Below are 25,933 nucleotides of genomic sequence, written 5' to 3'. Positions count from 1 at the left end.
TTCGCTGCCGGCTGCTCTTCGGCGTTTTGAACAGGTGATGTTAGTGTATCTCGAATTTAATTTTGGGAACCCCTCTAGAATCCTGAGGCCTCCCTTCCAGCTTGCTAATTCCCCTCCGTCGATCCTTTCATTGAGCGGGTCGGATTCCCGGTGTGGCCGGATGGTTCCAACGTTCCCGAGATATATCTATTTGTGTGTGAGGTGTGGAAGGATCTATGGTTCCTCAAGGTTCTTAGGGTTCTCAAGGTTGGTGTATTTTTGAAAATGGATCTCGCCATGGGCCCAAGTTTGATCTACTTACAGTAAGGTGGTATTTAGCCCACTAGTGGGAAGTGAGGTGGGTTCTATGGGGACCAGGGGTTTGTAGTGTTACAGCAGGAAAATCTCTTACATTAATAATAGTGAAACCATAGTATGAGGGATTAAGTACGGATTTCAATATAGAACTTTCTAGGGTACTTGAATATCTACAGTAGCTTAATTTGTAAATTATATGGAAAGTACTCCGTAATAGAGCCAGAGAAAATGAACCAGTCAGAGCGGCCGTGATTCTTAGAGAATCCCATCTTTTGGTTATGGGGAAGAGCTCCACAAGTGACCTCAGTCTGCCTATTGCCACTACCCATTTTACTTTCCCTCCAACGGCTTCTTGATATTCTTCTTTTCTTCTCCGGTCCTTTTTCTTGCCTCGAACTTCAATTTGATCGCGTGGCGCTGGTTTATGCGTGAGACCAGACCTCCCCCCCTTTCCATATTCCTCGTACTCGACGTGGGACCTTTTGACCCTATATATCATTCGCCAACCCCTTCCACCCCCTCCCCCTACCGTTCCGTCTATCGTGCACCCGCTCACTGCATGGAGATTGCGCCGCCATGAGCACTACGATCGAATCCCAGACCGATCCCGCTGGTAGTCCGGCCCCCAGTGCCACTGGCTCAACAGGTACCTCCGGCATCACCGTGCGCAATGGTGCTGCGGGCCAAGCGCTCAGCTTTAGAAGGTGAGTCCTGGGTTTTATTCAAGTCACCAAAGCGAACACCGAGTCCAATATGTGTGGTGGTTGTGAAATGGGGGACACTGTTCTGTCGCGGGGGCCTAGTGGGCGCGACGGGGGGATGCAGTTTCGCACAGGGTTTTCACTCTTCCCCTCAGGTTCCCAGGCAGAGGGGGGATAAAAGAGGGATTATATAAAAAGGCTAGGATTTAAAGATGCTAATTTGTTTTATCTAATCCTCAGACAACGTGCATCACGCGCGTGCGAGGTACGTTCTTATTCATTTTCCTGCGACGCGATCTGGCTGAGGAGAGCCGAGGCTGTTGTGTGCCTCGGTCCCTTCTTATCTACGCATCGAGTCTATCTCCAGAACAACAACTAACAATGAAATTGAATTGCAGACATGCCATGCTCGAAAAGTGAGTTCGATAAATTAAATATCCTTGAGATATTATAATTTGTTTCAACATGATTCCCCCGGTCGGCCCTAGCTAAACACCATTTTCTGCGACACAGGTCCGTTGCGATGCCGCCAGCCTAGGTGTGCCGTGCACAAATTGCGTCGCCTTCTCCATCGAATGCAAGATTCCCTCCCCGAAACGAAAGAAGAACTCCACCAAAGCAAAAGACGACACTCGGTATGACAGCCCACCTCACACAGCCTCCTCGCTAGTCGACGCGGCGGTCGCTCACTTCCGACCCTCCAGTACTGAGGAGTCGATCGACAATCCGCCGAATGACCAACGAGGACAATCCCCGGACTCAGACCAAAAGGACGATGCATTTGGGTACCGCAAGAACCGCATGGCCGTCGATGGCATGCCTGTCACAGATCTGTCCGAGGCGGAGGCAGCCCAGGAAGCTTCGGTCAATAATGCCTATGCCCAATTCATGAAACCCAAGTTTGCGCGGGCGCCCATCAAAGAAGCCGGTCGCGTGGCATACCTTGGCGAATCGTCCAACTTGTCACTACTGGTTCAGGATCGCCATGGAACAACAGACGTCGTGCATTACCCGCTGCCGCCGAATATCAGAGGATCGCGTGCTCGCTTGACAGACCTCGACAATTTGGAGATTGACATTCTACACCAAAGAGGAGCCTTTTTGTTGCCGCCGAAGCAACTGTGTGATGAGCTGGTCGATGCTTACTTCAAATGGGTGGCGCCGGTTGTCCCGATTATTAACAAGAGTCGCTTTATGCGTCACTACCGTGATCCAAAGAACCCGCCGTCTCTACTGCTGCTGCAAGCCATACTACTGGCGGGCTCCAGGGTTTGCACGAATCCTCAGCTCATGGATGCCAATGGATCGACCACTCCGGCTGCGATGACCTTCTATAAGCGTGCTAAGGCGCTGTATGATGCTAATTATGAGGATGACCGGGTCACTATTGTGCAGGCTTTGGTGCTTCTGGGCTGGTACTGGGAAGGACCGGAAGGTGAGATTTTATCCATGCGTTTCCATGTCTTGTTTTGTTCTATTCTGACGGTTTCTAGATGTGACCAAAAACGTGTTCTACTGGACTCGGGTCGCGATGGTAGTTGCTCAAGGTTCGGGAATGCACCGCAGTGTTGAAACCTCTCAGCTTAGTAAACCCGACAAGAGACTCTGGAAGAGGATTTGGTGGACACTTTTCACCCGGGATCGCTCAGTTGCCGTGGCCCTGGGCCGACCTATTGGGATCAACACTGATGATTCAGATGTTGGGATGGTAACAGAGGACGACTTCATCGAAGATGAACTCGACGTTGTAGCCGAGTACCCGCCAGATCCGGTGCATGTGCAGTTCTTCCTGCAGTATGTCAAGCTGTGTGAGATTATGGGTCTGGTGCTTTCACAACAATATTCCGTGGCATCGAAATCCCGACGCATGAATGCCATGGACCTCACACACTCCGACATGGCCCTGGCAGATTGGTTACAGAATTGCCCCAAGGAGGTTTGTTGGCAACGATCTAACCACCACTTCTGGGCTGCTCTCCTTCATTCGAATTACTACACTACGCTTTGTCTTCTGCATAGAGCTCATATGCCTCCTGCTTCCTCTGCTCCTAACAGCTACAGAGTCGAAGAAATGGCGTACCCATCGCGCACTATTGCGTTCCAAGCTGCCGGAATGATGACTTCGATTATCGAGAATCTGCACAGCCACGGAGAGCTTCGTTATACCCCAGCTTTCATCGTGTACAGCTTATTCTCCGCTTTGATCATGCATGTGTACCAAATGCGCTCCTCAGTTCCCTCAATTGTGGCGACTTGTCAAGAGCGTATCAATGTGTGCATGGCCGCTCTCAAAGATGTTTCTAAGGTGTGGCTAGTCGCGAAGATGGTCAATACCTTGTTTGAGTCTATCCTCGGCAACAAAATTCTGGAGGAGCGACTTCAAAAGGCGGCAGGCAGGCGGCATCAGCGACGGCCGCATGACCACAACGCAAATGCAAACACAGCCGCCCCTAAGAGACCAGATCCGCCGAAGCGGAAGTTCGATGATATGGATCTGGGTTTGCCAAATGGTGGGCCTACGCCTCCCGTGTCATATGAGCGTTCTCGCCCACAAACCCCGGCTGTCACACCGTCTCGGGAATTGAATCAGCCTCCTCTGGTTCAGACATCTCCCAACATGCACCGTGGCCCTGCGGACCCCATCTCTGGAGCCGCCAACTCACGGAGCAATACACGACCGACAACCCCCTTCAATGCCCAGTTCTCCCTCCCCGCCACGCCACCTGACTTCTTCCTTGTGACTCGTGCCTCGCCCAACCTGTCCCCATCTCTATGGGAGAACTTCCAACCTGACCAACTCTTCCCCGACGGCACTGCGATCTTCCCCGAGCTGACATCCCCACCTCCCGCCATGGATCCAACGCTAAATATGCCCTCTCTTCCCTCTCAGAATATGGGCCAGCGGCCTATGGGTAACCCGCAACAACAGCCCGTCCACGGGCGTAGTATGTCTGCATCTCAGGGTAGCCCTCAAATGATGCAGGGTGGTCCCGGAGGCATGGGAATGCCAACAGGCCCGCAGCAGATGTTCGGAATGGAAGGACAGACTTGGCCGATGCAAGGCATGGATGGGACGATGAGTGGTGCCGCGCTGGACGCTGGCAGCCAAGATAATGACAACTGGAGCAACAGTTCTCGTAGTGGACCGACTGCGCCGACGACCTTGAATGTGGAAGACTGGTATGTTCCCCCCTTTCCTATGATTAAACATGGTCTAATACTGATTCTGTCAGGTTTCAATTCTTTGGTATTAATGGTGGCTTCGGTGATTTGGCTGCCTAGGCCGACCCTTTTATAACCATCTGGCTGTGTGAAATTTATCATAATGTACAGTTGAATTGCTTTTTCCGTCTCATCCTACTGGCTACTCAAAATGGAATGTTGGGGTGGAATTTGCCTGGCGTTCTGCTGGTGGGGTTGTTGGAATTGATTCAGGACGTTCAGGTTGGGATTTATATGACATGTTTTATTTTTCTTTCTATCAAATATGATTCGAATATTATAACTGATCAACACGATACTTGGGTTAACACTGGACTTTAAACTAAGCCCTCTCTATGAAAGTAAAATCTGGACGGCTTAGCCTAATTAGGACTAGCAAATGACGAAATCGCAGGGCCGCCCAATAGACCAATCAGAAGCCTCCGAGAGCGGAGTCATAGCAGCAAGTTGTCCGGGGGAAAGAGAAAGTGGGAGAAGTAATCGCATTTTTGATTTCAATTCTCCAATTCTCCTTTTTCACATACCTCATCACTCTATAGCATTCATCTTTTTCATTGAATTGCAATTACAACTCATCTGGCATCCCCTTACCACGCATTATCCCCACCCACACTCTATATCTGCCCCGCCCTGCAGCAAAGCGATGTCGGCATCAGGATCCGGAGCCCCCAACAATGGCTCGGGCGCGTCGAGCTCCGGGAAGAAGGCATTCCCTCAAGTCGACCTCCAGGGCAATGACCTCCCCCCTTCACCAGCTCCATCCAGCCCGCACGGCAGCCGCCGGTACAACATTGCCACCGAGTTAGTGTACACCGAGGGCAGTGATCAGTACAATGCAAGCAGTGTGCCAATTTATCAGGTAAGGATCTCACAAGAATGGATAGAAATAACTTCGTTGTGGAAATGTCAGGATCTAATACCCTTGTTTCCAGAGTGCCACCTTCAAGCAAACATCCGGAGGCGGGGGTGGTGAATATGACTACACTCGGTCCGGTAACCCAACTCGCACCCACCTCGAGCGTCACCTCGCCAAGATCATGTCGGCCCAGCGGGCTCTCGTCGTGTCTTCTGGCATGGCTGCCCTCGACGTGATTACCCGACTCTTGCGTCCTGGCGACGAGGTCGTTACTGGTGATGATTTGTACGGCGGGTCACACCGCCTGTTGAAGTACCTCTCAACCAACGGTGGTATCACCGTTCACCACGTTGACACCACCCGGGTGGAGAAGGTACAGGAGGTGTTGAACGAGAAGACCACCATGGTTCTTCTGGAGACCCCCACCAACCCTCTGATCAAGATTGTCGATATTGCCAAGATCGCCGCAGCCGCCCACGAGGCCAACCCCAACTGTCTGGTGTCCGTGGATAACACCATGATGTCTCCCTTGTTGCTGAACCCCCTCGACCTGGGTGCCGATATCGTCTACGAGAGTGGTACCAAGTACCTCTCCGGACACCACGACCTGATGGCCGGTGTCATCGCAGTCAACGACCTTGCCCTTGGCGAGCGTCTGTACTTCCCCATTAACGCCTCAGGCTGTGGTCTCTCGCCCTTCGACTCATGGCTGCTGATGCGCGGTATTAAGACTCTCAAGGTCCGTATGGACCAGCAGCAGAGCAACACCCAGCGTATCGCCGAGTTCCTCGAGAACCACGGCTTTAAGGTGCGATACCCCGGTCTGCGCTCGCACCCGCAGTACGAGTTGCACAACTCCATGGCACGCGGTGCGGGCGCCGTGCTTTCCTTTGAGACCGGTAATGTGGATGTTAGCGAGCGCATTGTCGAGAGCGCAAAGATTTGGGCTATTAGTGTTAGCTTTGGCTGTGTCAACTCTTTGATCAGCATGCCTTGCCGGATGAGCCATGCTAGTATTGATGCCAAGACACGGGCGGAACGTGCCATGCCCGAGGATCTGATTCGGTTGTGCGTGGGTATTGAAGATGTTGATGATCTCATTGATGATCTGCAACGAGCGGTATGTGATGACCTGAATGGCTAAAGATAAAACCCTCAACTAACCAATTTGCCACAGCTCGTCCAAGCCGGTGCCGTGAATGTGACATTGGATGGTATTTCGGCGGCAGTTACAAGCTCTGCTTAGTTCTTTCTTTTCTGATGTATATGGCGTTGGGGATCAAAATATATCACGGTCATGAATTAAACGCTGTATTCTGTTGTAGCATAGAAGGCGCGCTTAACGTTTATCCGGCAGATAATCCGGCATCGGAGACCCGGCACCGGATCGCGCCCGGTCCATTCTCGTCCGAGCTGTATTGATCTCCGGTTTTAAAAGATAGCGCTCACATTTGTAATTAATTCACCTTCATTCGGTTCTTCAATGCACTGGTGATCTTGACCCCAGATTTCTACCCCGATGACACGCGATGCTATCGCGCATAACACACTCAACATGACCACGGTCTCAGAACATGTCGCGATGTCGGCTTCGAAACAAAAATCTACGCAAGCATGGAATACAAGGAATCTCGGGCTTCGACTCGGTGTCGACGTAGCCAGTGCAGCATCTGCCGGCGCGTTAACATGTCCGTTGATCACGATCATTGATCGGTAAGTCCAATTTTTCTTCCATATTTACTTCCGTTCTACTCGAGTTCTTGCTGCACTCCAATGAGTCAATAAGCAATGCAGTCAGCAATAGCAGTAGCTAACAGTTCTTCACAGCGCGATCATCGAGAAAGCCTCAAAAGGGTTCCCCATCCGAGACACAATTACAAGTTGTCTCCGGTCCATGATCTCAAAACCGAGCGGATTCTTCTTCAGCACCCCATTTATCCTCATCTACACCTTATACAGCTCGACATACCTTACAGCAAACGTCATGGACACCATCTCCTCCACACTTCGCGACCAATCATTCTCCACCGTAACGGCTGGTCCGGCAAAGTTCATCTCTACAACTGTCGTAAACATGGCAATCTGCGTGTACAAAGATGCACGCTTTGCCAAAATCTTCGGCGCAAACCCTCCTCCCACAACCCCAGCAAGCCAACCTGGTACCGCAGGCTCAAGCCCAGCCCCAGCAGCACCTACACAAGCATCGAAATACAGCTGCCACCCACACATGACCGCAAGCGCGCCGAAAATCCCCACAATCTCATACGGGCTTTTCTGTCTCCGCGACAGCATCACAATTTTCGCATCCTTCAACGTCCCTCCCCTGATCGCACCCTCAATACCGGATTTCATTGCTGAGACTCCACGCATGAAGTCGACTCTCGCTCAATTCTCTTGTCCGGCCCTTATGCAGTTCGCTAGTACACCCTTGCATCTCCTCGGTCTGGATCTGTACAACCGGCAACCGCCGGGCGGTATGCCGTGGTCAGAACGTGCTTCGCGCATCCGCAGGGATTACATCTCCAGTTCTTTTGCGCGCATGGGCAAGATCGTTCCTGCTTATGGTATTGGTGGTGTGGTTAATGTGCGGATGCGGGCTGCGCTTATGGATAAGCTTGAGAGGAATTGAAACTTATGACCCCCTCACGACTTTCTTGTTTCCATTACTTTCTTGTTCGAAGAATTTGTTGTTCCTCTCCTCTCCCCTCTTCTCTGAGATATCCATGTTTTCTTTCCGATCCATTGTGGACCACAACTGTGACTTTTTGGTTTGCGATTGATTGGAGTTCGAAACTGGAGTCTGATCTTGATCTGCGCCTTGCATTTGGATCTATGCTGTTTCTCTTCTTTTGTCCGTCTATGCTTGGGGCGGATAACCCCTGCATCCACCTTTCCATCATTGCCATGGCGTTGAATAGAATCTACTAACTAGACGTTCTGATTCGACTGTAATTTTATGTTACGCTCTCGGGTTCGGCTGATATAGGCTGTTTTGTTCTACTAGATTGTGCATTATACTTCAATTTGGTATATTTACTAGGGCTTAGATGGGTGCATCGGGCTGTTAATATGATTCATTCACCTTCATTTGGGAACATCTTTACAATTGCAATTACTTGGTGTCCACATTTTCCAGATATGAAATTTTGAAATCTTGAAATCTCTAGTAGGTCATTACTGTATTCAAGGATCAATGGGCTGGTCTGCAACATGATGGCTTAGTTGCTATTGCTCGAATGGTTGTTAGCGTTGAGTCTGGGACCCCCCAAGTAAAGGGATAATCTAAATATAGTCAAGTGTGCTCATACTAGAGACTCATGAATTCTACTAGTCCAATCCAAGGACTATTTCCCGATGGAAAAGCTTTCATATTGTAGCTATATGGTAAAGTATGCTATTCGTCAATAACCGGAAATCCCAGCATGCAGAAGCGAATCTAAGTCTCCTCTAAAGCGCCTTGAACTGGCTCAGAACTAAGAAGATCAAATCGTTAGCTTCGACTTTATTGCGTGATCCTAGTCAGGTCATTGGCACATACTCTTAGCATGAGCCAGGTCCGCCTGAGTGGCTGCTTGAATATGAAGGCTAATATCCGAAAGCGCGCGGTAAAGATGATCTTTGTTTGTGGTGTAGTAGGCTTTGTCATGAATGCTCGTGCCCTCCGGAACCCTAAATTGAGGATTGAAACATTAGTACCTTTGTAGCAGAGACATACAACGAGCACGTGCCACATACCATGTGATGAAGACTAGTTTGTGTCGTGGCTTATCATCCCCCGGAAACTCATACTGCAGCTCAACCACCGCATATCGAGGAGTATCATCCTTGAAATGGGCGAGCAACTCGTTGTAGTCTGTGTATTTGCCAGACTCAGCGACGGTGATCTTCTTGTCGTGTGCAGAAGCTTCGTAGATGGCGTAGTTGAGCTTGTCAGTCTCCTTGACAGCGTCAAAGGTGGCCTCGCACTCGGGCGTGATGGTAGCGAATCCTCTAGTCATAATTGCGATATTTGTTTGAATGAGAGATGTGAAGGAAAGAAGGAGGGGAAGTTGGAATGAATTCAGGTTGAGGTCATAGGTGGATCTTACCCCGACTTTGCGGGGAAGTTGATCGGCGCGATTACATAGCTTGGTCGTACGACACATACGACACATTCTTTGTACGGCTTTTACCTTTTCCACTTGATTTTCACTTGCCGCAGAGAACCATACACCTCATTGGCCCAGGCTTTCGCTAAAATTAGCTTACTAAATTCATGCTCACGCACATGATCAGCTGGTTTGTTGATTATGGATTAAATTGCTATATGCACCTATATAGACAGGATAATGTCTGCCGGGGTGGGGACTTCCTAACTGGGCTGCCGCCGCTTTGGTGAGGGCGCTCAGGCTCAGGCTCACTGAGTAAACGTGAGCACGGGTTCAGACTCGTGACCATGTACGAAGTCGTCTCGAGCTCAAACTCTCAGCTATATAAGGGCACCACGTCCCCACCAACCATTCCTTTATCCAATGTAAACCACCTTCCTTCCATTAATCTGCTTCTACAACTAGCAGGCTGGTTTCAGGTCAAGGATTCTATTATCTCCAATTTGACAAGGTCTTTCGCTTGATTATATATGATGGAAAAGAGAAAACTTGATAATATTCACGTATCCAGTGCTAGCCCGGTTAAAAATTTTGATCAGTTGGTGTCAATAGGACATGCGCAGCATTACCAACTGAACCTAGACTAACATCTCCAGCCTTTATTTGGCCTGGAGGCAGCAGTCTTTTTAACAAGTTCGCGTCTTCAACATCAAAATTTGTAAGCTCAGCCCAACCATGTTCGGCAACCCATATAGCTTCTTTTGAGCCCTCATCAAAACACCCATAGGCAATGTCTTGAATGAACAAAAAGCTGAATGTGCATACAAAACGTCGGGACTCCCCATAGGAATAGTTTAGAGACCGCAGAATCTCACGAGCGAGACCTTTAGTGTCGGATGATATACCAAGTAGAGCTGTTCTATTCGGCACGTCCAGAACAAACTCTTGATCAATTGTTTGGATCGAGCTGGTGAACAACTGGAGCGTATACCACAACTGCAGTAGCAAGATTCTTATTGCATCGTAAGTACAAACCGCAAAGGCTGTCCACAGGGTGTCGTATCTTAGATGCGTGGGAAAGAGTGGTTCGTTGGCTGTCCAATGTGAAGTGACTTCTGTAGCAACTTGTGTATGCTCGGTTTCCCGCTGGTGCCACCAATTATTCAACTCTTTGAGAGAAGTGGCAACTTGAGTTCTGAGACGAGAATACTCAAATTCCTGGCTGCCCCTGCTGGTGCGGTGTCTTTTTAGTTGAGAAATGTATTCAGCAATGTCTGTCCCAATATCGACAAGGTAATCAATCTCTGATTTCGATGCCAGATTATCTTCCCAAGGCACCGTTTTCCAAATAGGATCATGAAGAAATGTTCTCTGATGTGAAACAATTGACTTCGCTACCTGTGACCCGTCAGATATTGGCTTGTCGGACTGAGATGTCTCTTACCAGTATAATACGGTGCTCAAGAAATATGCTTTTCTCAGCATATGACTTTAATTGCCGCGGGCCTCTCCACTCCAAAAGCCGACCAAGGCCATCTGCGTGCAGCATCCAAGTTTTCTGTGTTCTAGACGCTAGTATCTGCGCCCGTCAATATATTTCTGCATTGATGTGACTCGGTGGCGTACCTCATAGATGTAAAGAGCAGTCATAGACGCTAACGTGCTTTCAGTACAACGATCATCGGGATTAGAAAGTTTATTGCGAAGCTCTGACAAAGCCTGTCCGTACAACTTGAGTGCGTGTGTCATCACATCTTGGCTGTTATGGGATTGCCCGAAAACAATCGCGGCCAAAGCATCCCACGACCTTTGGCGCGGCCTTTGAGGAGTCTTGACCAGCTCTGGAATCCAATGTGTCGGTAAGCCACACTGTATTTCCCGCGTAGCATTCAGTGGATGTTGGTACTCTCCTCTGAACATCTTGGAAAATAGATAGGATATGAATATGTCGTCCCTGAATGCCGTTAAAGGTAACGTATCTGCCAATAAAGGAGCAGGGCTTGGGGGCTAGAATCGGCAAATTAGATTCGAATAAGATATCAAGTGAGAATCTTGTTACCGTTGAGGATTTATGGGACTGGGCACGAGAAGCTGCTAAGGAGCGTCGGATGCGGGGCGTTTCGTCCACAAACCTGAGCCGGGGTGTGAACCCAGTACATTCAATGCCCGCTTTACAACAACGTATGCAACATGGTCGGTTTTCATCACATTTGACCTTTCTTCTTTTGCAGGACCCGCATCCTTTACTCAGCGCTCCCATAGCATGAGCATTCGGTATCAAGATTCGCTATGATAGTGAAAAGCAGACTGGAGGTGCGGATATGGGTATGGAGGAGATCCCGAGAACAAAGGTACAGCGATTAAGGAAGGTCGCGCATAATACCATGTTTTGGGAAAACGAAATTACGGTTAGGAGCTTACAAGAAGAACACCACAAGGTCAGAAGGACACCACCGCTATTAACTAGTCCTACAGCTTATAAATCACCAATATCCAAATGTGGAGTCCAGCGAGCTCGCGCAAATACCCCTAGAAGAAGTCTAGCGCGATCGGCCCATATTCATCCGCCCGATCCAGACATAAACGAAAGCAGACTTTCAACCAGCTCCTCGCGAATCAAATCTGCGTACCATAGTTGCGTAAGTTTGGCGGGCTTTCATGCGCTGCCTCGTCGGCTCGTCGAATGATGAAAATAGCGAGGCTTAAAAATCCTGGTTATAATCACCAGGTTCGGGGCAACTTCTCGCCGCGATGAATCCGGTTCGTTCCCGTATGGGAAAAGGGTATATAAGGGTCAATTGATATCGATCATGACAACCCCATCAAATCACTTTTATCTTGATATTACCGTAAGCACTAGATCATTATCTTGATTTACAGCCGTTTGCTAAGACCGCCACTTAGGGAAAAACCGATACATCGCTACTATCATGGCCGAACAGCACCCTCCCAACAGGCTCCGTCAGACCAGTCGGTTCATTACAGGCCACACCGCCAATGGTCTTGCGGTCTTCAACAAGGACATCCCAGTTACAGTTCCTGCCCAGAATATACCTACTGGCGATTCTTTGTACCTCGGATATGCTACGAACCAGTTCCCGATCGACCTGAGCAAAGACCTGGCAACCTATCAGCACTATCTGACCAACACTCCAGGCTTTACCATAGCCGGCGGAACTGTGCTGTGTCTGATAGACTTGGCTCCTGCAAGCATTAGTCCCTTGCACCGGACCTTGTCGCTGGACTATGCTGTGGTGATAGAGGGCACCGTGGAGCTAGAGCTGGACAGCGACGAAGTGAAAACGCTGCAGCGTGGAGATATCGCCATCCAGCGTGGAACAAAGCACCTGTGGCGAAACACTAGCAAGACAGAGTGGGCACGTGTCCTCTTCATGCTCCAGGAGTCGAAGCCGGTTGTGATTTTCGGTGAGACATTGAAGGAAGACTTGGGGTTCTAGGGATGGGTGACAAGGGCGCGATTGGGTCTATAATTTTTCGAACTGGCGAGGCCGATGATGTTCCACTGCGAGGTTTCGAGAGTTAAGTCTTATAATAGTTTTGGTGTAGGCATTGGCTGGAAGTGCTTCTTCTACTCGCTGAACTTATATATGTTCCCATTAAGTGCTTTCTGAGTGCTAGTTGGAATATTCAAGACAAATTAGGGGTCGCAATTCTTTCATAGCCAGTCGGTCTACAATTTTGTTACGGATGTTCAGGTCGCTAGAGCTAAGGTCGTATTCCTAGGAGCAAGCGGTATGTAGCAAAAGTGATAGTCGGTTTAAAAAGTCAAAGCGAAAACGTCAGGATAAGTAAGACACTAACCTAGGTTTACAAGTACAAAACATTCAACCAAAAGTTTTGAGATAACTGTAGTTATTTTTAAGCAAAAATTCGAGGGTTCGATGTATGCCACGACTATAAAGAGACGGTATCACGGATGCGAGACACGCCGAGTAAAATACCGGAGAGATTAAAATAGTAATGCTAATTAAGTTGGCCCCACTAAGCTTTTACCTTCTAGCTAGAGGTAAAACAATAGTATCAGCCGCCATATTAATAACGCCAGCCTTTTATTAAGGAGACAACGGTTAAGGGTACTGGGTGAACGACTGCATTTAGATAGGGCTAGTGTAGTGCATTTTATCGAGGCGAGCTGCTGACTTGGCTGCTCAGGTGATGCTCAGTGAGCGCTCAGTGAGCAAAGAGCAGGGTGTGAGCACTAAAACGGAAAGGGGAAATAAAAAATTGCCAGGCATTATCCTGCATATATGTAGTTTTAGCCCCTTTGGAATCCTCGTGACGGTAATGCTCTGAATTGTCAAAGAGGCAATAAGAAGAGAATAATTTGCTTATATGATTCGGTTAACTTTGACCCATTGGACGTGTTCTGCAGCAGGGGTTGGCGGTGATAGGCATGGCCTTGGAGATGGTATATTTACCTTTCGGACTCTTATCAGAGCTATCAGCCCCTCTTGCCTGAATATCTCGACTAGCCCCCACATTGCATGGCCCTCACAGGTCCGCAGAAGTAATCACTGGCAACGTTGAATCAGTATGGGACGCCTGGAGAATTACCGAGCGTCTTTATCTGCGCCAGAGACACCATTCTATTCTACTTCAAGGTGGGATAGCAGTCGATATGGGTTTTTGTCACATGGCGGGAGGAACCAAGTCTGGGGTTAAGAATGTACTATAACACTTGAGAACCAGAAGTGATTCCCCACTCCACTTTCCCATCACCCCAACAACCACCTCTCGTCTGTATTTTCTTTCTCTTCTACACCACCCCACCGCCGCAATGGAGCAAGGATCTGCTGTGAAAAGGAAGCTAAAAGCTGAGTTATCCCCCGAAGAACGCACGGCTATTATAAACGCTCACAAATCAGGCACCTCCCAAACACAATTAGCTAAGGATTACAGGTGTGACCGCAAGACGATATACAATACTCTCAAACGCTTCAAAGAAGAACAACGGATCACCTCCGCCCCTCGCTCAGGTCGTCCACGTATTTTCAGTGATCAAGATCGCAAGTTCATACGTTTGCAAGCTCGGCGTAATCCGTTTTGGACCTACAGGCAGCTATCTTTAGATGTGGGAGGGTCTCCGTCTCGGCAGACTATTTATCGGGCTTTAAGGGCACATGGACTTGTGAAACGTCCATTTAGAGAGAAGGTGCCAGGTAAAAGGGTTCTCGCGCTGAAGCGTCTACGATCTGCTTGGAAATGGGGTTTAATTCCTGGTGAAAAACGCAAATGAAAATAGTATTCTTGCTCATGCCTTTCTACTGTAACGATTTAATGTACTTAATCAAATTGTGTGTTATATCGTAGCAACATCTTAGTATTTTATGGTGAGATCGAAAAGGGGACTGAGGAAATACTTATGTCCTAGGAGCGTGAGTCGATTGCCCTTTTCAAGGGTTGAGCCGTGAGGAACTGCCAATTGTTTCATTGCTGGGTGACAATGACGTACAAAATCTGAGTTGTTTCTGTCTTGAAGATGATACTGGACCGCCAGACCTGCAGGGGAATGGGCCACAGTGCCGCGATCTAGACGCGGAAAACCTCAGTCAAAAATATTGGATATTGTAAGATAAATAGGATTAAGTAGATTAAGTAAGCCTGACGGCAAACCGAATATTAATAAGGTAGCGAAAATACCATCTGATAATAATGTACATGACCTAAAAAAATGTAGTATCGAAACGAAAGAGCAGATATCAGGCCAGCCGATATGATCTTCAGAAAAAACACATATTACCACCTAGGAAATCCTGTTAGTAAAAGATATTCCTGTATTTCGAGGTAGAGGATAGAACTTACGCAAAAGGCTCCGAGTGAAGGTACAGCTCCTCAACCTCGCCTCCTAGAGCTCGGGTCTGAGCCAGAGCTGCCGCGTTGCGTGTATCATGGAGCATAGAAGCAGGTCCACAGACCAGGACTCCGATTCTTTGCTTCCGCCCGACGTGCTGGCCCTGAGTATTTCCCATAGCCACAGTACGCGCAATGAGACCAGGGATATCTGGACGAGCATTTCGGTGGACATTGAGGCTGAATGACCCCGTTGTGGTAATTTCAGTTGGGGTAAGCTTGTCGGCGTCTTTCTCAAAGCCAATGGATGGCGAAGAAGAAGCCGAGTTAACGCGGGATGTGATATGCACTGAAACGGCTGTCTCGTATCCGTTATCTGGGTCTGAAGAAAGAGTTGTAGAATGGGAAAGTCGTGATTCAATCTCTGCGGCGTACCAGTCTGCCATGGCGGTGTCGCGAGTTGAGAAAACAACCTGCAAATTACGTCGACCTTCGTGTCCAGAGTTGTTCTCTTTTGATTCTAGTGCAGAAAGACGTAATGCTTCGTCGACCATTGCGAGAGAGAATCCACCCCCAGAACCACCCGCAATCACTAAAAGGGTATCAAAACGGGACATGTGCTGTGCGCTGACGCCCCCGTAAGGTCCTTCGATTAGAATCTTCTTTGAGCAGCCGGGGCTCTTAGCGGCTATGGCTGCTAGTCGGCCAGTCACACCTCCGCGTGGCTTAATGTAAAAGATAATTTCAGAGGCTTGTCCTGTCTTGTCGGGTTCTCGACAGACAGATGAAATGGTAAATGGGTGAGCGGTGAATAGGTGGAAGTCCGATGTCAAGAATCGCACAAATACATGCTGACCCGGTGTCCAGTTCATGACTGTTGGGACTGAGACGCGAACAAGACCACTTGGTAGCATTTCGAGGGTCGCTGTGTGGAGGCCGTTGATCAGGTAAGTGCGGGCGTGAGAGGTGAATAGACACAACAGATAAATGGCACCTGCGGCAATAAAGTAGTCCCTACTAACTGTGAGTATAGGTCATTCGCAGGAACGGATTCATGTCCTTACCATGAAGAAAGACGGAAATCGCAGTGGAGGAAGAAGAATACGACAAATACAACAGCCGCGAGCAAATGCGTGGCTTTGAAGAACTCATAGAAGCGATTGCTGCTCACAGTTAGTCAAGCTTTTCAAGTATGCTTGGAAAAGTGGCTTACCGGATAAATGGCAGAGACATCAGAGTTAGATAAGCCTGTGCAATAATAGTGACAACTCCAGTCCAGTATACTACACTAGTCTTCCATTGCTTTACCATATCACCTTTCCACTCATGGTAAATGATGAATGGGAACGTGTGAACAAGCGCTAGGGCAAACATGGCGTAACTAGTCCAGTGATGGAAGACTTGTAACTTCTCATGGGGAATACCAGTCAGAGCAGATATCATGTTCGCTTTGACACTCAGAGCGCTTTCCAATCATTAGCTCGGCACATGAATCATCTCACATCGTATTCACGATACTCACAGCACAAATGGTAGTAGTGCAAGGGCCATCCACCCTGCTCGTGTAGCAATAGGAGGACTACTTCCATAATTTGCATCAGTCGGCCAGTAATAGGGCTGCGGGCCAAGTGTCATTCCTGCCCAATCAAGTCAGTCTCCTCTCATGGTTTATCAAGTCCATTGGTCTCCTACCGAGGAAGAAGCCCACCCCCGCAATACCCAACAACAACACTCCTAAGGAGGGGGTCCAGTATCGCATCATCGGGAATCCATACCCGCGATAAGCCAGGTATCGGGATACCGAAGTAGTCGCACGCCATACCCGGGTTCTCTTGACCCATTCCGGAGAGTATCTAGCGAGGAAATTGGAGAGGGCGAAGACACCGATAATGGCACAGCAAAAGTAGACCGTGGCAAGCGCATACACATGGTCAGCTTCGTACCTGTCGCATCTCCCTTATCAGCATGTAAACAGTAAAGGGGGCGATCTGGAATGCAGCCACAAAAACATACCAATAGCGCCAATGGCTGTTTCGATAGGCACACTGCGCCGGCGATAGCTTGCACTTATCTGCACGAGACGAGTGAAGCAACACTGGCTGATCCAACCAGGGAATACCACCTCCGTTCATCTTCATATCCATCATGGCTGCGGTAGTTGCACCATAAGACTTTTGTCGCTGGAGGTTGAGAGATGTGTGCACACTTGCATTCCCCGGGGTTGTTGTGGTTAAATTGCACAGAAGAACGAGAACCGAAATTGAGAATATGTTGGATGATCGACAGTTTAAAGTTTTGTACCGTTCGAATAGGAAGTCGGGTTCATGGTGTAGAGCGTTGCACCGAAAACGGGCCTGGGGAAGATGATGACGGCAAACACATCCCTCATTCGACGCATTCCTGGCGGCCGATCTACGATCCGTCGGAAATTGAGCAGATTTTCCCGCTTTCTATTATTATTTATGGTTCAAATTCCTATCCCTCTCACTAAATTTTGTCGTCTTATGGTTTCGGTGTCAAGATTTAAAGCTGAGCAGATTTGCGTGAAATCCCTGCGATCTAAACACGGTGCCTAAATTTTAACTACCATAGTTAGAACAGCGTGTAATTAATGCTTAACCTTTCTATGGATTACTGTTTCCTGACAGGTACGAGCGACTCTTCCCGATATGTGCCATTTTATGCAGCAACTACAACGCAGTCGCAAGTACCTGAAAGTATCACTCTGAGTGTCTGGCTGAGAGCTACTAGAAATCCTATATCGATGACGTAGTCTCTCAGCCCTCAATTCGCTCTTTCTCTACTCAGGTCTAGACTTTGAGCTGATCTTGGTACTGAAATCATAGGGTTGTATTCACCAAAAGAAAGGAAAGAACATAAGAAAGAAAACAACACCATGCAACCAATCAAAACGCAGTATGTACAGAGATTCACAGGAGAAGTATTCCGCATCCGGCCTAGCGTCTCACATGGCAGATCCAACCCTACATTCCCATCGTCTTCCCTTTACAATACCCCTTGAGGTATGACGATCTCAATCAGCTAATCAAGGGCCACGGCCGAAACAGAAACAGTTGCCGCAATAGGCCCAGAAGCCTTAGTGGACACAGCGGGGCTCTCACTCCCGATCCCATAAATTTTCAGCGCATGGAAACCACCGCGTACACTGTCCGCTTCAAGGCCCTTCGCCCGAAGAACACTAGTAGCCACGCGTGCTGTATCCCCATCGTAGCATACCACCAGGACATGATGCGAACCAAGCTGAGACACCAAGCGGCCGTCGCGGAATAGCTTTTCCAGCTCCACCCACTGCGCCTCCAACACCGCGGGATCCGAAAACGGTGATGCTGTGTGTGGCCCGACACTGGCCAGCGGGACGTTGATCGACTCGGGAAGATGCCAAGCACGGAAGTCATCTGGTTTCCGTAGATCGAGGACCCGGTGCTGCGGTTTTAGCGTGATCTCGCTCATTTGACTTTCCGCGAGGGACCGGGGGCATCCGTACACCTGCGGTAGAACATCCAGGGCATCCCGCTCCCAGGCTTCGTCATAGCGGTGGAGATCGACTTTTGTCAATTGCTACATTGTATTAGCGGGGTTTGGGATGTTTCTGCGGGGTAATAGGATCGAAAACGTCATCTTACCTCATTGTGGATGGGAGGGAATTGCTCAGAGCCTAGTTTCTGAAAATACTCCTCAATGTACTGGTATGGCAAGTCGCAGCACAAAAAGACGCAGTGAGTCACTCCGTCTGGACCGGCCAAATCAGCTAATGTACCGGCTGCCTTACGTTTTTCCAGCATCTGGAACAGGCCCTGCAGGTTGAATCCGGATGATGGGCCGCAGACTAGCCCCTCTCGGCATAGTCTCAGGGACAAGGTGTACGAGTCAGAGGACCCGACTTCTTCGATGGTATCCACTGCTTCTTTCCATGGGAACTCGACTGGTCGTAATAGTGCATAGGACCGGGGGCCAGGTACGCGGTCACCAGCTGCTGTGCACACCCCGATCCGCGTCACGGATGGCTTCACGCTCTTGAAGTATGTGCCTAGTCCGGTCATGGTACCCGATGTACCCATGCCAGCACAGAGAACGTTGATCTCGGGTAGTTGTTTGAAGATTTGGGGTCCGGTCCATCGGATGTGCGACTGCCAGTTGTTGTCGTTCTCGTATTGGTTAGGGTTGACGATTGAATCGGACTCTTGAGCTTGTCTGCGGGCGTTTTGGATGCCACCACGTTCGTCGACGGGCTCTGGTTGCGAGGGTCCACCAAATAGGGTGATGCTTAGACCGAAGAACTGCATCAGTTTCAGTTTGGCATCACTAGTCTTGTTGCTCAGGAAAGCTCGAGTATCGTTGACGCCGTGCATGACTCTCGCAATCATGGACATGGAAATCACCGTTGATCCGGAGCTGTATTCGATGATAGTGTTGGTCTTGTTAGGAACCACGCTTGTTTCCAACATGTTCAAAGCTATTTGAGATTAGTATTGATCTTCTCGGGCTGGACATTTTGTATGCTCCAAGATTATCTTACCTGGCATAGCTTTAACGTTGTTTGCTGGGTGCATGGTCATCATCTTGGCGTATATGCGAACCCCATCTTGATAGTATGGGTTGAGATGTTCTGGCAGCTCAACAAGAGGCAACGGAGGCTGACAATCAGGATCAAAGTACTTCTTCAACGAGTCCGTGCCGAAGTAAACATTGTGCTCATTTGAGTTGGCCATGTTTGGAGGTGCCATTTTGTTGAAACAAACACCTTGATCTATAGGCAGATAGCTTCTTTATAATCTCTAGGTAGGAAGGGAAAAGCGAAAACATGGGAAATTAGCAGACAAATATACTTCATAGCGGCACGCATGAGCCCCTCCCACACCTCTATCGCTGATGACTGCCCAAAATAGGCAAACACAAAGGCTGCAAAAGAGAAAAAAAGAGGTGTATTCCCCACGGTCCCACCTTGGTAGTTGTACATGCCACATATCCAGGTTTCAAAGAGGGGCAACCCTTCTCATCTGCTAACGAGAACGCTGCAAGCGCCGAAGACTATTTCCCGAGGCCGCGTTGATAGAAGGCAACTAAAGCGATTGACTAATGTCTCGCACCCCAACACTCCGACAACAATAATGGACCCTGGTCGGTCCGCCATATGCTTTTCCTCGGACTGTCGATCGAACTGATGAAAACGGCATGATCGACAATTCAGATAGCGTCACTCTTCCATATGTCTCTCTATTCAGATACGCTTCAGGAGTACCCATTGGAGCACTACGCAGTTGTCCCATCTTTCCAAGTCCCCAAAAATGTTCTAGAAATCGTGGAATTCCAAGATTCGCAATTGACCTCGCGTACTCATAGATCTAGTAAGCACATGCAGCATTCATCACAGAGATTATCAAGGTCCTCCGAAAGAACGCCAAGGATCAAAGCCACGGCCGCAAACGAACTTAATCCAACTCTCGCTTACGCTACTCATGCGGCCATCCCGCGTTGTGGCTGGCATTAATTACTAATTGAGCAGAATAAAAGTACCTTGAGAGTGTTTGAGCAAGTTTGCTCAAACAGCAAGCTAGGAAATCCACTGTGGATCTGCAGCTGTCAAGGTTTGTTTCCGCTGAGTTCGCCGATCTTTGTCGAATCGGTAGACTCCACCCGAACAATGCATGAAGAAATGTGCTCAATTATGGAGTACGTAAGACCCCTGATACGGAAGATCGCGGCGGAAATGATTCAAGAAACTTCTACGGAAATTCTACGAAGATTAAATTGGCAGTCATAATCCAGGGGGTTTAGTTTCACTGTGGTTCTGGATGCAGCTTCCTTTGCGTTGCTCGGTGTTTATGATCCTGTGAAAAACATCCACGCCATGTCCGGAGTCCTTGAGAAAGGATCAGGTCACTCCAGTCCTAGAGGCGATAGTGATGGGGAGCCTTCTCTGGATAATAGTCCCAATAATGGGCCGAAAGTGCATGTTTTCAACGAACAGACGAATTATGTACCTAGAAGGACGATTATCACTGTAAGTTTGTATCTTAGCCGAATGCAAGGGGCTTTGAGCTGATTCGTTGTGGCGTTTCTTTATCAGATCTTTCTAGCATGTGCTAGCGTTGATTTTGTATCATTGATGGACCAGACGACGTTGGCATCGTGTCTGTATATCATTGCCAATTCATTGGGAGCGAGTAACCAGGCATCCTGGATCTCCGGTTCCTATTTCGTGTGAGTCGAGAGCGATGGCTTTTGATGGTTTGAATTGGGCTGATTTGGTAGAACATCCACATGCTTCCAACTTGTCTATGGAAAGCTTTCCGACATTTGGTCTCGAAAGATTGTATTGTTCGTTGGTTTGGCGATTTTCTTCTTCGGATCCTTAGCGGCCTCATTGGCACAGACTGTCACTCAACTGATCGTCTTCCGCGCCTTTACTGGTGTAGGAGGTGGAGGCTTGATGACCGTTGCGCAGATGATCGTGAGCGATGTTGTTCCTCTCCGTGAACGTGGAAAGTACCAAGGTATCATGGGTGCAGTGGTCGCCATTGCCAATGGTATCGGCCCTCTCATTGGTGGAGCATTGGCATCTATATCACACGATTCATGGCGATGGATTTTTCGCTTGAATCTGCCTTTGACTGCCATCTGTTCAGCGTGTGTGTATTTCTTCATGCCATTGCGGGAGGTGGAGGGTGACTGGAAACTCAAGGTGAAAGCCATCGATTTTGTGGGTGTGGTCCTGGCTCTTGGAGGAACCGCGGTCTTTTTCCTTGGCCTGAATTGGGGAGGTAACGACTATTCATGGAGTTCTCCACACGTTATTGCATCATTGGTGGTAGGTTTCGTGGTCGTCGTTGTGTTTGTGTTATGGCAGTGGAAAGGTGCTGCTGTGCCCTTGATTCCGCTTCATATCTTCCGCGCTCGCATTGTCAATGGTTGCACTCTTACCACTTTTATCGCTGGGTGGAATAGTATGGTGCAGCTCTACTATATTCCCACCTTCTTTCAACTGGTTTACAATTACAGCACTGTGAAAGCGGCTGCTATGTTAATCCCAATAATCGTGGTGCAAAGTAGGTTCCAACATCTTTGGTTCGATGTAATTCGCTAATCCTTCCTCACAGCCTTCGCCAGTACCATCTCTGGTCTTGTCGTACACTGGATTGGTCGTTACAGAGAAAGCATCCTTTTCGGGTTTGGCATTTGGGCAGTGGCTCTCGGTCTCTACTCAACACTGGATGAAACCTCGGGGGTTGGAAAGCAAGTTGGCTATGCTATCTTGAGTGGAGCAGGTGTCGGAAGTACCTTGCAACCGTAAGTTTACATCTTGCAAAGATTCTTTGCACCGCTAAATTAGCACATAGATCTCTCATCGCACTACAAGCTGGTGTCGAGCGTCGAGACATGGCCGTCATCACTTCATTCAGGAGGTAGGTTTTCCCCCATAATGTGTATAAGCAATGCCTAATATTAATTTAGTTTCATGCGGAATCTCGGTGGCACACTTGGAATAGTGATCAGTGGGACAATCCTGTAAGAACTTAACCACTCATCCTATTGCTCGGGATGTTTCTCTAACAATATGAGATTAGCAACAACATTATCGCATTCTCAATATCAGGCCTCGATCTCTCCGCATCCGACTCACAGTCCCTGTTAGCACATCCCTCGACCTTCCTATCAGCCCAGTCTGCAGAGAAGGCAGCGCATATCCGCAGTGTCTTGATCCCAGCATACCGAAAAGGCTTCCGAATCATCTTCTTAATAGAGGCAGGGCTATCAGCATTGGCAGTTTTGCTTGCTTTCTGGCTCATACCTCAGGTTGGGCTAAGCAGAGCTGATGATGATGCTCTGAAAGAGGAGGGAAAGAAGAGAGCTCATAATGGGTCTGATCCGGAGAAGGAGCCCAGACAGACCGAAAAATCTGGGTAGTACATGGGTCAGAGTAGTGTAATCTCGGGGAGATGTCAATATTGCATGTGGTGCCGAGGGCTGAGTGAATAGAGAATATGAACAGAACACGGATTTCGGGGCCCGTGGACCTGATTACCAGAAGAGTTCCAATGTTCCAAGCAGTAAGAATACTTAGATTTTGGATAGTTGATCATGACCTTAGCAAAATATGAGCATTTTTAGCAGGTAGAACCTGAAACATCGTGTATTAAAGAGTGGAGTATTTTAAACATTCGCAAAAAGAAGAGCCATGCGTGTCATATCGGTCATCATATCATTCCAATCCAAATTCGAAGCAACGAAAAGCAAACCCATCCTCCATAAGACGCCATACCAAGAAACTTCTGATTGCGGCAATGAAGGAGTCACAAGCGATGCAAAAGTGCCGCAAAACAAAGCCAAATTCACAGAAAAGATAGCAGGGAAACATAAACAAGAAGAACGCTTAAGTTTCACAGAGTGAAAAGATGTCATATGTTATCGATAACAACGACTCGCTCCACGATCCAGTCCACCAGAGCCTGTCCTTCCAACTTCCACCCTCCATCCAGCCAGACATCGCTGAACCAGTAGCCCCATGGTTTTCCGGTGCTAAGATGGAGATCCCATAAGGAAGCAGAAGTACGACGGGTAGCGTTGTTACCTTCTGTGCCAGCCGAAAGATCCTGATTGACACTTCGAAGTCCCAATGTAGCCGCAGAGCCGGTCGAAGTAGAATCATTTCCTTGGCGGATCATCCATTCGCGCTCAGCTTTCTCTCCAGCCCGACGGGCAACAGCCTCTTCATCTTCGGCCTGATAGAGGTCACATTTGGTGCATTCAGTACAGCGAGAGCCAGGGTTGATACGGAAGTGCTCGCAGAAATGTTTATAGCCTTCCTGTTCCTCGAATTCATCGTCTTCAAATTCTTCATCGTCGAATACACCGTCAAAGCCCATAGCGGGAAGATCGTTTCGATCTATATCAATGTGACGCCGCCTGCGGTCGCGGTCCGCTTGTGGTGGTGGTCGGACGGGAGTGCCAAGGGCTTTGCGGCAGAGGTAGCACATTGAATATCCGCATACACAGGTGAGTTTGTTACAGCCTGAGGATTTGACGAAGGAGAGGCTGCAGCGAGGACAGGTTCGTTTCACGGCGGATGTACGGGCAGCCTCGACAGTTGCGCGTAGGTCGAGAAGCAATGGCTCATGACAGACATGGGGATCTCGCCATGCCTTCTGGCATGTCATGCAGCTGATCCGTGCACAGGTAGGATTGGAACATTTGAATCTCTTGGGCCGAAGCTTGAGGCAAAGGTTGCGGATGGAGTTGTTTAGGAGAGCCTTTACAGAGGAGGGATTGAAAAGGAGAAGAAGCAAGAGAGGTATCACAAGTAGCGGGACAAGGTCAAGTAAGAGAAAGGTCATCAGTATAGTAGGAATAATACCCCCGTCGCGACGGACTCGCCAGTCTATACCCCGGGATGAAGGGTGATAGACAGGGTCCGCTTCAGCATAAGAACAAAATGGGCACCGGATGAGCTTTAGTTGCGATTTCAGCAATGTCTCAGACGCTAGCCGGTCTTCAAATTTGCGGTACGTCTCGGCCCCGGCTGTCTCCAGTAAGATTGCCTGGCGCACAATTTGAGGGTGAAGACAGCCCTCACAAGCGCCAACAGATAGTGGAGCTAGGCATTTCAGTGTTGAATGCTCTAAGTCCACAGACTTACCCCACCCTTGACCAAAAAGAGCTTCGTGGGTAGTCCGCTGGATACAGTTGTAGCAGATGATATGGACGTTCGCCGAGCAAGTCGCAATCTGCTCAAAGGTCACGTCGGCAAAGCAGCACTCGCACTCATACAAGGCATCAGCCGCTCTAGCCTCTTTCTCATTGATGTCCAAGGCAAATTGAAAATCGCCAGCCTCCTGTTCCTCGCGCCTTTGCAGCAGCACTGGATTCACGAGCATCGCATGTAACTCCCCGTCCAACTCCACGCATCCAGTATCTTTCAGCCTTGGTAGAAGCACTCCATCCGCACGACGCTGCCACACGATAAGCGGATGTTCCTCTCGGTCTTTCTTTCGTCTAAATGACGGTAATATACTATTGAATGTAGCCCTCCACGTTCGCCGTGAAAGGTCCCGCAGTATGGGCCGTGCTCGCAGGTAGCTAAAATTCACTTCAGCCAGAACACCCTCGAGTGTGCTTTTGCTGAGGCCACTAAACTCCTTTGCCAGCGCCACTCGTACTGCAGCCTTGTATTCATCGGAGCGGAACCGTTCCTCGATCGGCACGAGACCTCCTTCCGTGAAAGCATCATGAACACAACCAGGGCGGTCATCCGAACCCTCATCATCCGAGCTACCACTTCCTTCTGATATATTCCATCTCCCAGAAACCCAGTCCTTTTTATGTCGGAGCAGCTGCTCGACGCATACATGCAGCCTGCTCTCTCCGTCGAAACGTACAAGCAACTCCCTGAACACCTCGATTCTCACATCCGGAAAAATCCGGGCAAGCGCCTCAAGGGCCGCATTTAACTCTTCCTGCTCCTGCTCTCGTTCCTGCGTTCCACTTGTAGGTGCCTGGATGGACCGAGACGAGCGCGACGGGCTGCCGAACGGGTTATTCCGCAACGCCTCACTCAGGGTGATGGAGTGGCTATTTGGAGCCGAAGAGCTACCACCCAAGGCGGCCGGTTTCCAAGAATTCCGGTTTGAGGAGCCGGGTGAGGCAGCGGACGCTGAGTCGCGATGACGGCGGGTTTGTGATGCGGGCACGCTGCCGTCGGCGGGGCGTGGGGGGGATGTGGAGGGTTTGGAGAAGCTAGGGACCGGCAGCGAGAGCACCATTTTTGAAACGGGCACAACACTGCTACATTTCGGTCCTGCCCGGGAAGATTGCTTGCTTTGAGGGATTGCGCGATGTTTGTGGCGGTTGGTTGGAATGAAGAGTGAGAGGAATGAGTGAGGGCGGTGACTTGCGATTTGGGGTCGGTTTGATGGTTGCCTGAGCCAGTATGGGATTGGTTA

General features: G+C 49.1%; 10 protein-coding genes across 10 annotated transcripts; 5 read left to right on the top strand and 5 right to left on the bottom strand.

Annotated features, from left to right (window-relative positions):
- Window positions 1-873: 873 nt before the first annotated feature.
- On the top strand, window positions 874-4,280 carry farA (CeGAL family transcription factor; the record flags this gene model as incomplete). Its single annotated transcript, XM_057062144.1, has 6 exons — window positions 874-1,001; window positions 1,239-1,263; window positions 1,397-1,414; window positions 1,512-2,433; window positions 2,492-4,178; window positions 4,232-4,280. 6 exons carry the CDS (start codon window positions 874-876, stop codon window positions 4,278-4,280), a joined length of 2,829 nt encoding a protein of 942 aa, XP_056926106.1.
- A 583-nt stretch (window positions 4,281-4,863) lies between these two features.
- N7503_002596 (cystathionine beta-lyase STR3) lies at window positions 4,864-6,322 on the top strand (the record flags this gene model as incomplete). Its single annotated transcript, XM_057062143.1, has 3 exons — window positions 4,864-5,079; window positions 5,153-6,196; window positions 6,254-6,322. The coding sequence occupies 3 exons, from the start codon at window positions 4,864-4,866 to the stop codon at window positions 6,320-6,322; spliced, it is 1,329 nt and encodes a 442-aa protein (XP_056926105.1).
- Window positions 6,323-6,595: 273 nt separating this feature from the next.
- Window positions 6,596-7,705, top strand: N7503_002595 (uncharacterized protein; the record flags this gene model as incomplete). The annotated part of the gene is made up of 2 exons (XM_057062142.1): window positions 6,596-6,789; window positions 6,904-7,705. 2 exons carry the CDS (start codon window positions 6,596-6,598, stop codon window positions 7,703-7,705), a joined length of 996 nt encoding a protein of 331 aa, XP_056926104.1.
- Window positions 7,706-8,523: 818 nt separating this feature from the next.
- Window positions 8,524-9,074, bottom strand: N7503_002594 (actin-binding ADF family protein; the record flags this gene model as incomplete). The annotated part of the gene is made up of 3 exons (XM_057062141.1): window positions 8,524-8,549; window positions 8,615-8,745; window positions 8,812-9,074. 3 exons carry the CDS (start codon window positions 9,072-9,074, stop codon window positions 8,524-8,526), a joined length of 420 nt encoding a protein of 139 aa, XP_056926103.1.
- A 672-nt stretch (window positions 9,075-9,746) lies between these two features.
- N7503_002593 (Zn(II)2Cys6 transcription factor) lies at window positions 9,747-11,451 on the bottom strand (the record flags this gene model as incomplete). Its single annotated transcript, XM_057062140.1, has 4 exons — window positions 9,747-10,562; window positions 10,609-10,722; window positions 10,791-11,171; window positions 11,224-11,451. Coding segments are annotated over 4 exons (1,539 nt in total), but the record flags the coding sequence as incomplete, so codon positions are not given.
- A 643-nt stretch (window positions 11,452-12,094) lies between these two features.
- Window positions 12,095-12,622, top strand: N7503_002592 (cupin domain-containing protein; the record flags this gene model as incomplete). The annotated part of the gene is made up of 1 exon (XM_057062139.1): window positions 12,095-12,622. One exon carries the CDS (start codon window positions 12,095-12,097, stop codon window positions 12,620-12,622), a length of 528 nt encoding a protein of 175 aa, XP_056926101.1.
- A 2,299-nt stretch (window positions 12,623-14,921) lies between these two features.
- N7503_002591 (ferric reductase family protein) lies at window positions 14,922-17,122 on the bottom strand (the record flags this gene model as incomplete). The annotated part of the gene is made up of 7 exons (XM_057062138.1): window positions 14,922-14,928; window positions 14,988-15,989; window positions 16,040-16,138; window positions 16,189-16,440; window positions 16,498-16,612; window positions 16,668-16,918; window positions 16,989-17,122. 7 exons carry the CDS (start codon window positions 17,120-17,122, stop codon window positions 14,922-14,924), a joined length of 1,860 nt encoding a protein of 619 aa, XP_056926100.1.
- An 895-nt stretch (window positions 17,123-18,017) lies between these two features.
- Window positions 18,018-19,705, bottom strand: N7503_002590 (putative cysteine synthase B; the record flags this gene model as incomplete). The annotated part of the gene is made up of 3 exons (XM_057062137.1): window positions 18,018-18,554; window positions 18,620-19,449; window positions 19,513-19,705. The coding sequence occupies 3 exons, from the start codon at window positions 19,703-19,705 to the stop codon at window positions 18,018-18,020; spliced, it is 1,560 nt and encodes a 519-aa protein (XP_056926099.1).
- A 1,139-nt stretch (window positions 19,706-20,844) lies between these two features.
- Window positions 20,845-22,901, top strand: N7503_002589 (MDR family MFS transporter; the record flags this gene model as incomplete). The annotated part of the gene is made up of 7 exons (XM_057062136.1): window positions 20,845-20,997; window positions 21,064-21,197; window positions 21,249-22,042; window positions 22,094-22,283; window positions 22,334-22,399; window positions 22,449-22,502; window positions 22,562-22,901. The coding sequence occupies 7 exons, from the start codon at window positions 20,845-20,847 to the stop codon at window positions 22,899-22,901; spliced, it is 1,731 nt and encodes a 576-aa protein (XP_056926098.1).
- A 491-nt stretch (window positions 22,902-23,392) lies between these two features.
- On the bottom strand, window positions 23,393-25,753 carry N7503_002588 (E3 ubiquitin-protein ligase; the record flags this gene model as incomplete). Its single annotated transcript, XM_057062135.1, has 1 exon — window positions 23,393-25,753. One exon carries the CDS (start codon window positions 25,751-25,753, stop codon window positions 23,393-23,395), a length of 2,361 nt encoding a protein of 786 aa, XP_056926097.1.
- Window positions 25,754-25,933: the final 180 nt, after the last annotated feature.

Source organism: Penicillium pulvis (assembly GCF_028828015.1).
Source record: "Penicillium pulvis strain IBT 33274 chromosome Unknown contig_12_segment0_segment0, whole genome shotgun sequence".
Taxonomy (NCBI): domain Eukaryota; kingdom Fungi; phylum Ascomycota; class Eurotiomycetes; order Eurotiales; family Aspergillaceae; genus Penicillium; species Penicillium pulvis.
The sequence above is the reverse complement of the archived record's forward strand: the minus strand, read 5'-3'. Positions and strand labels throughout refer to the sequence as shown.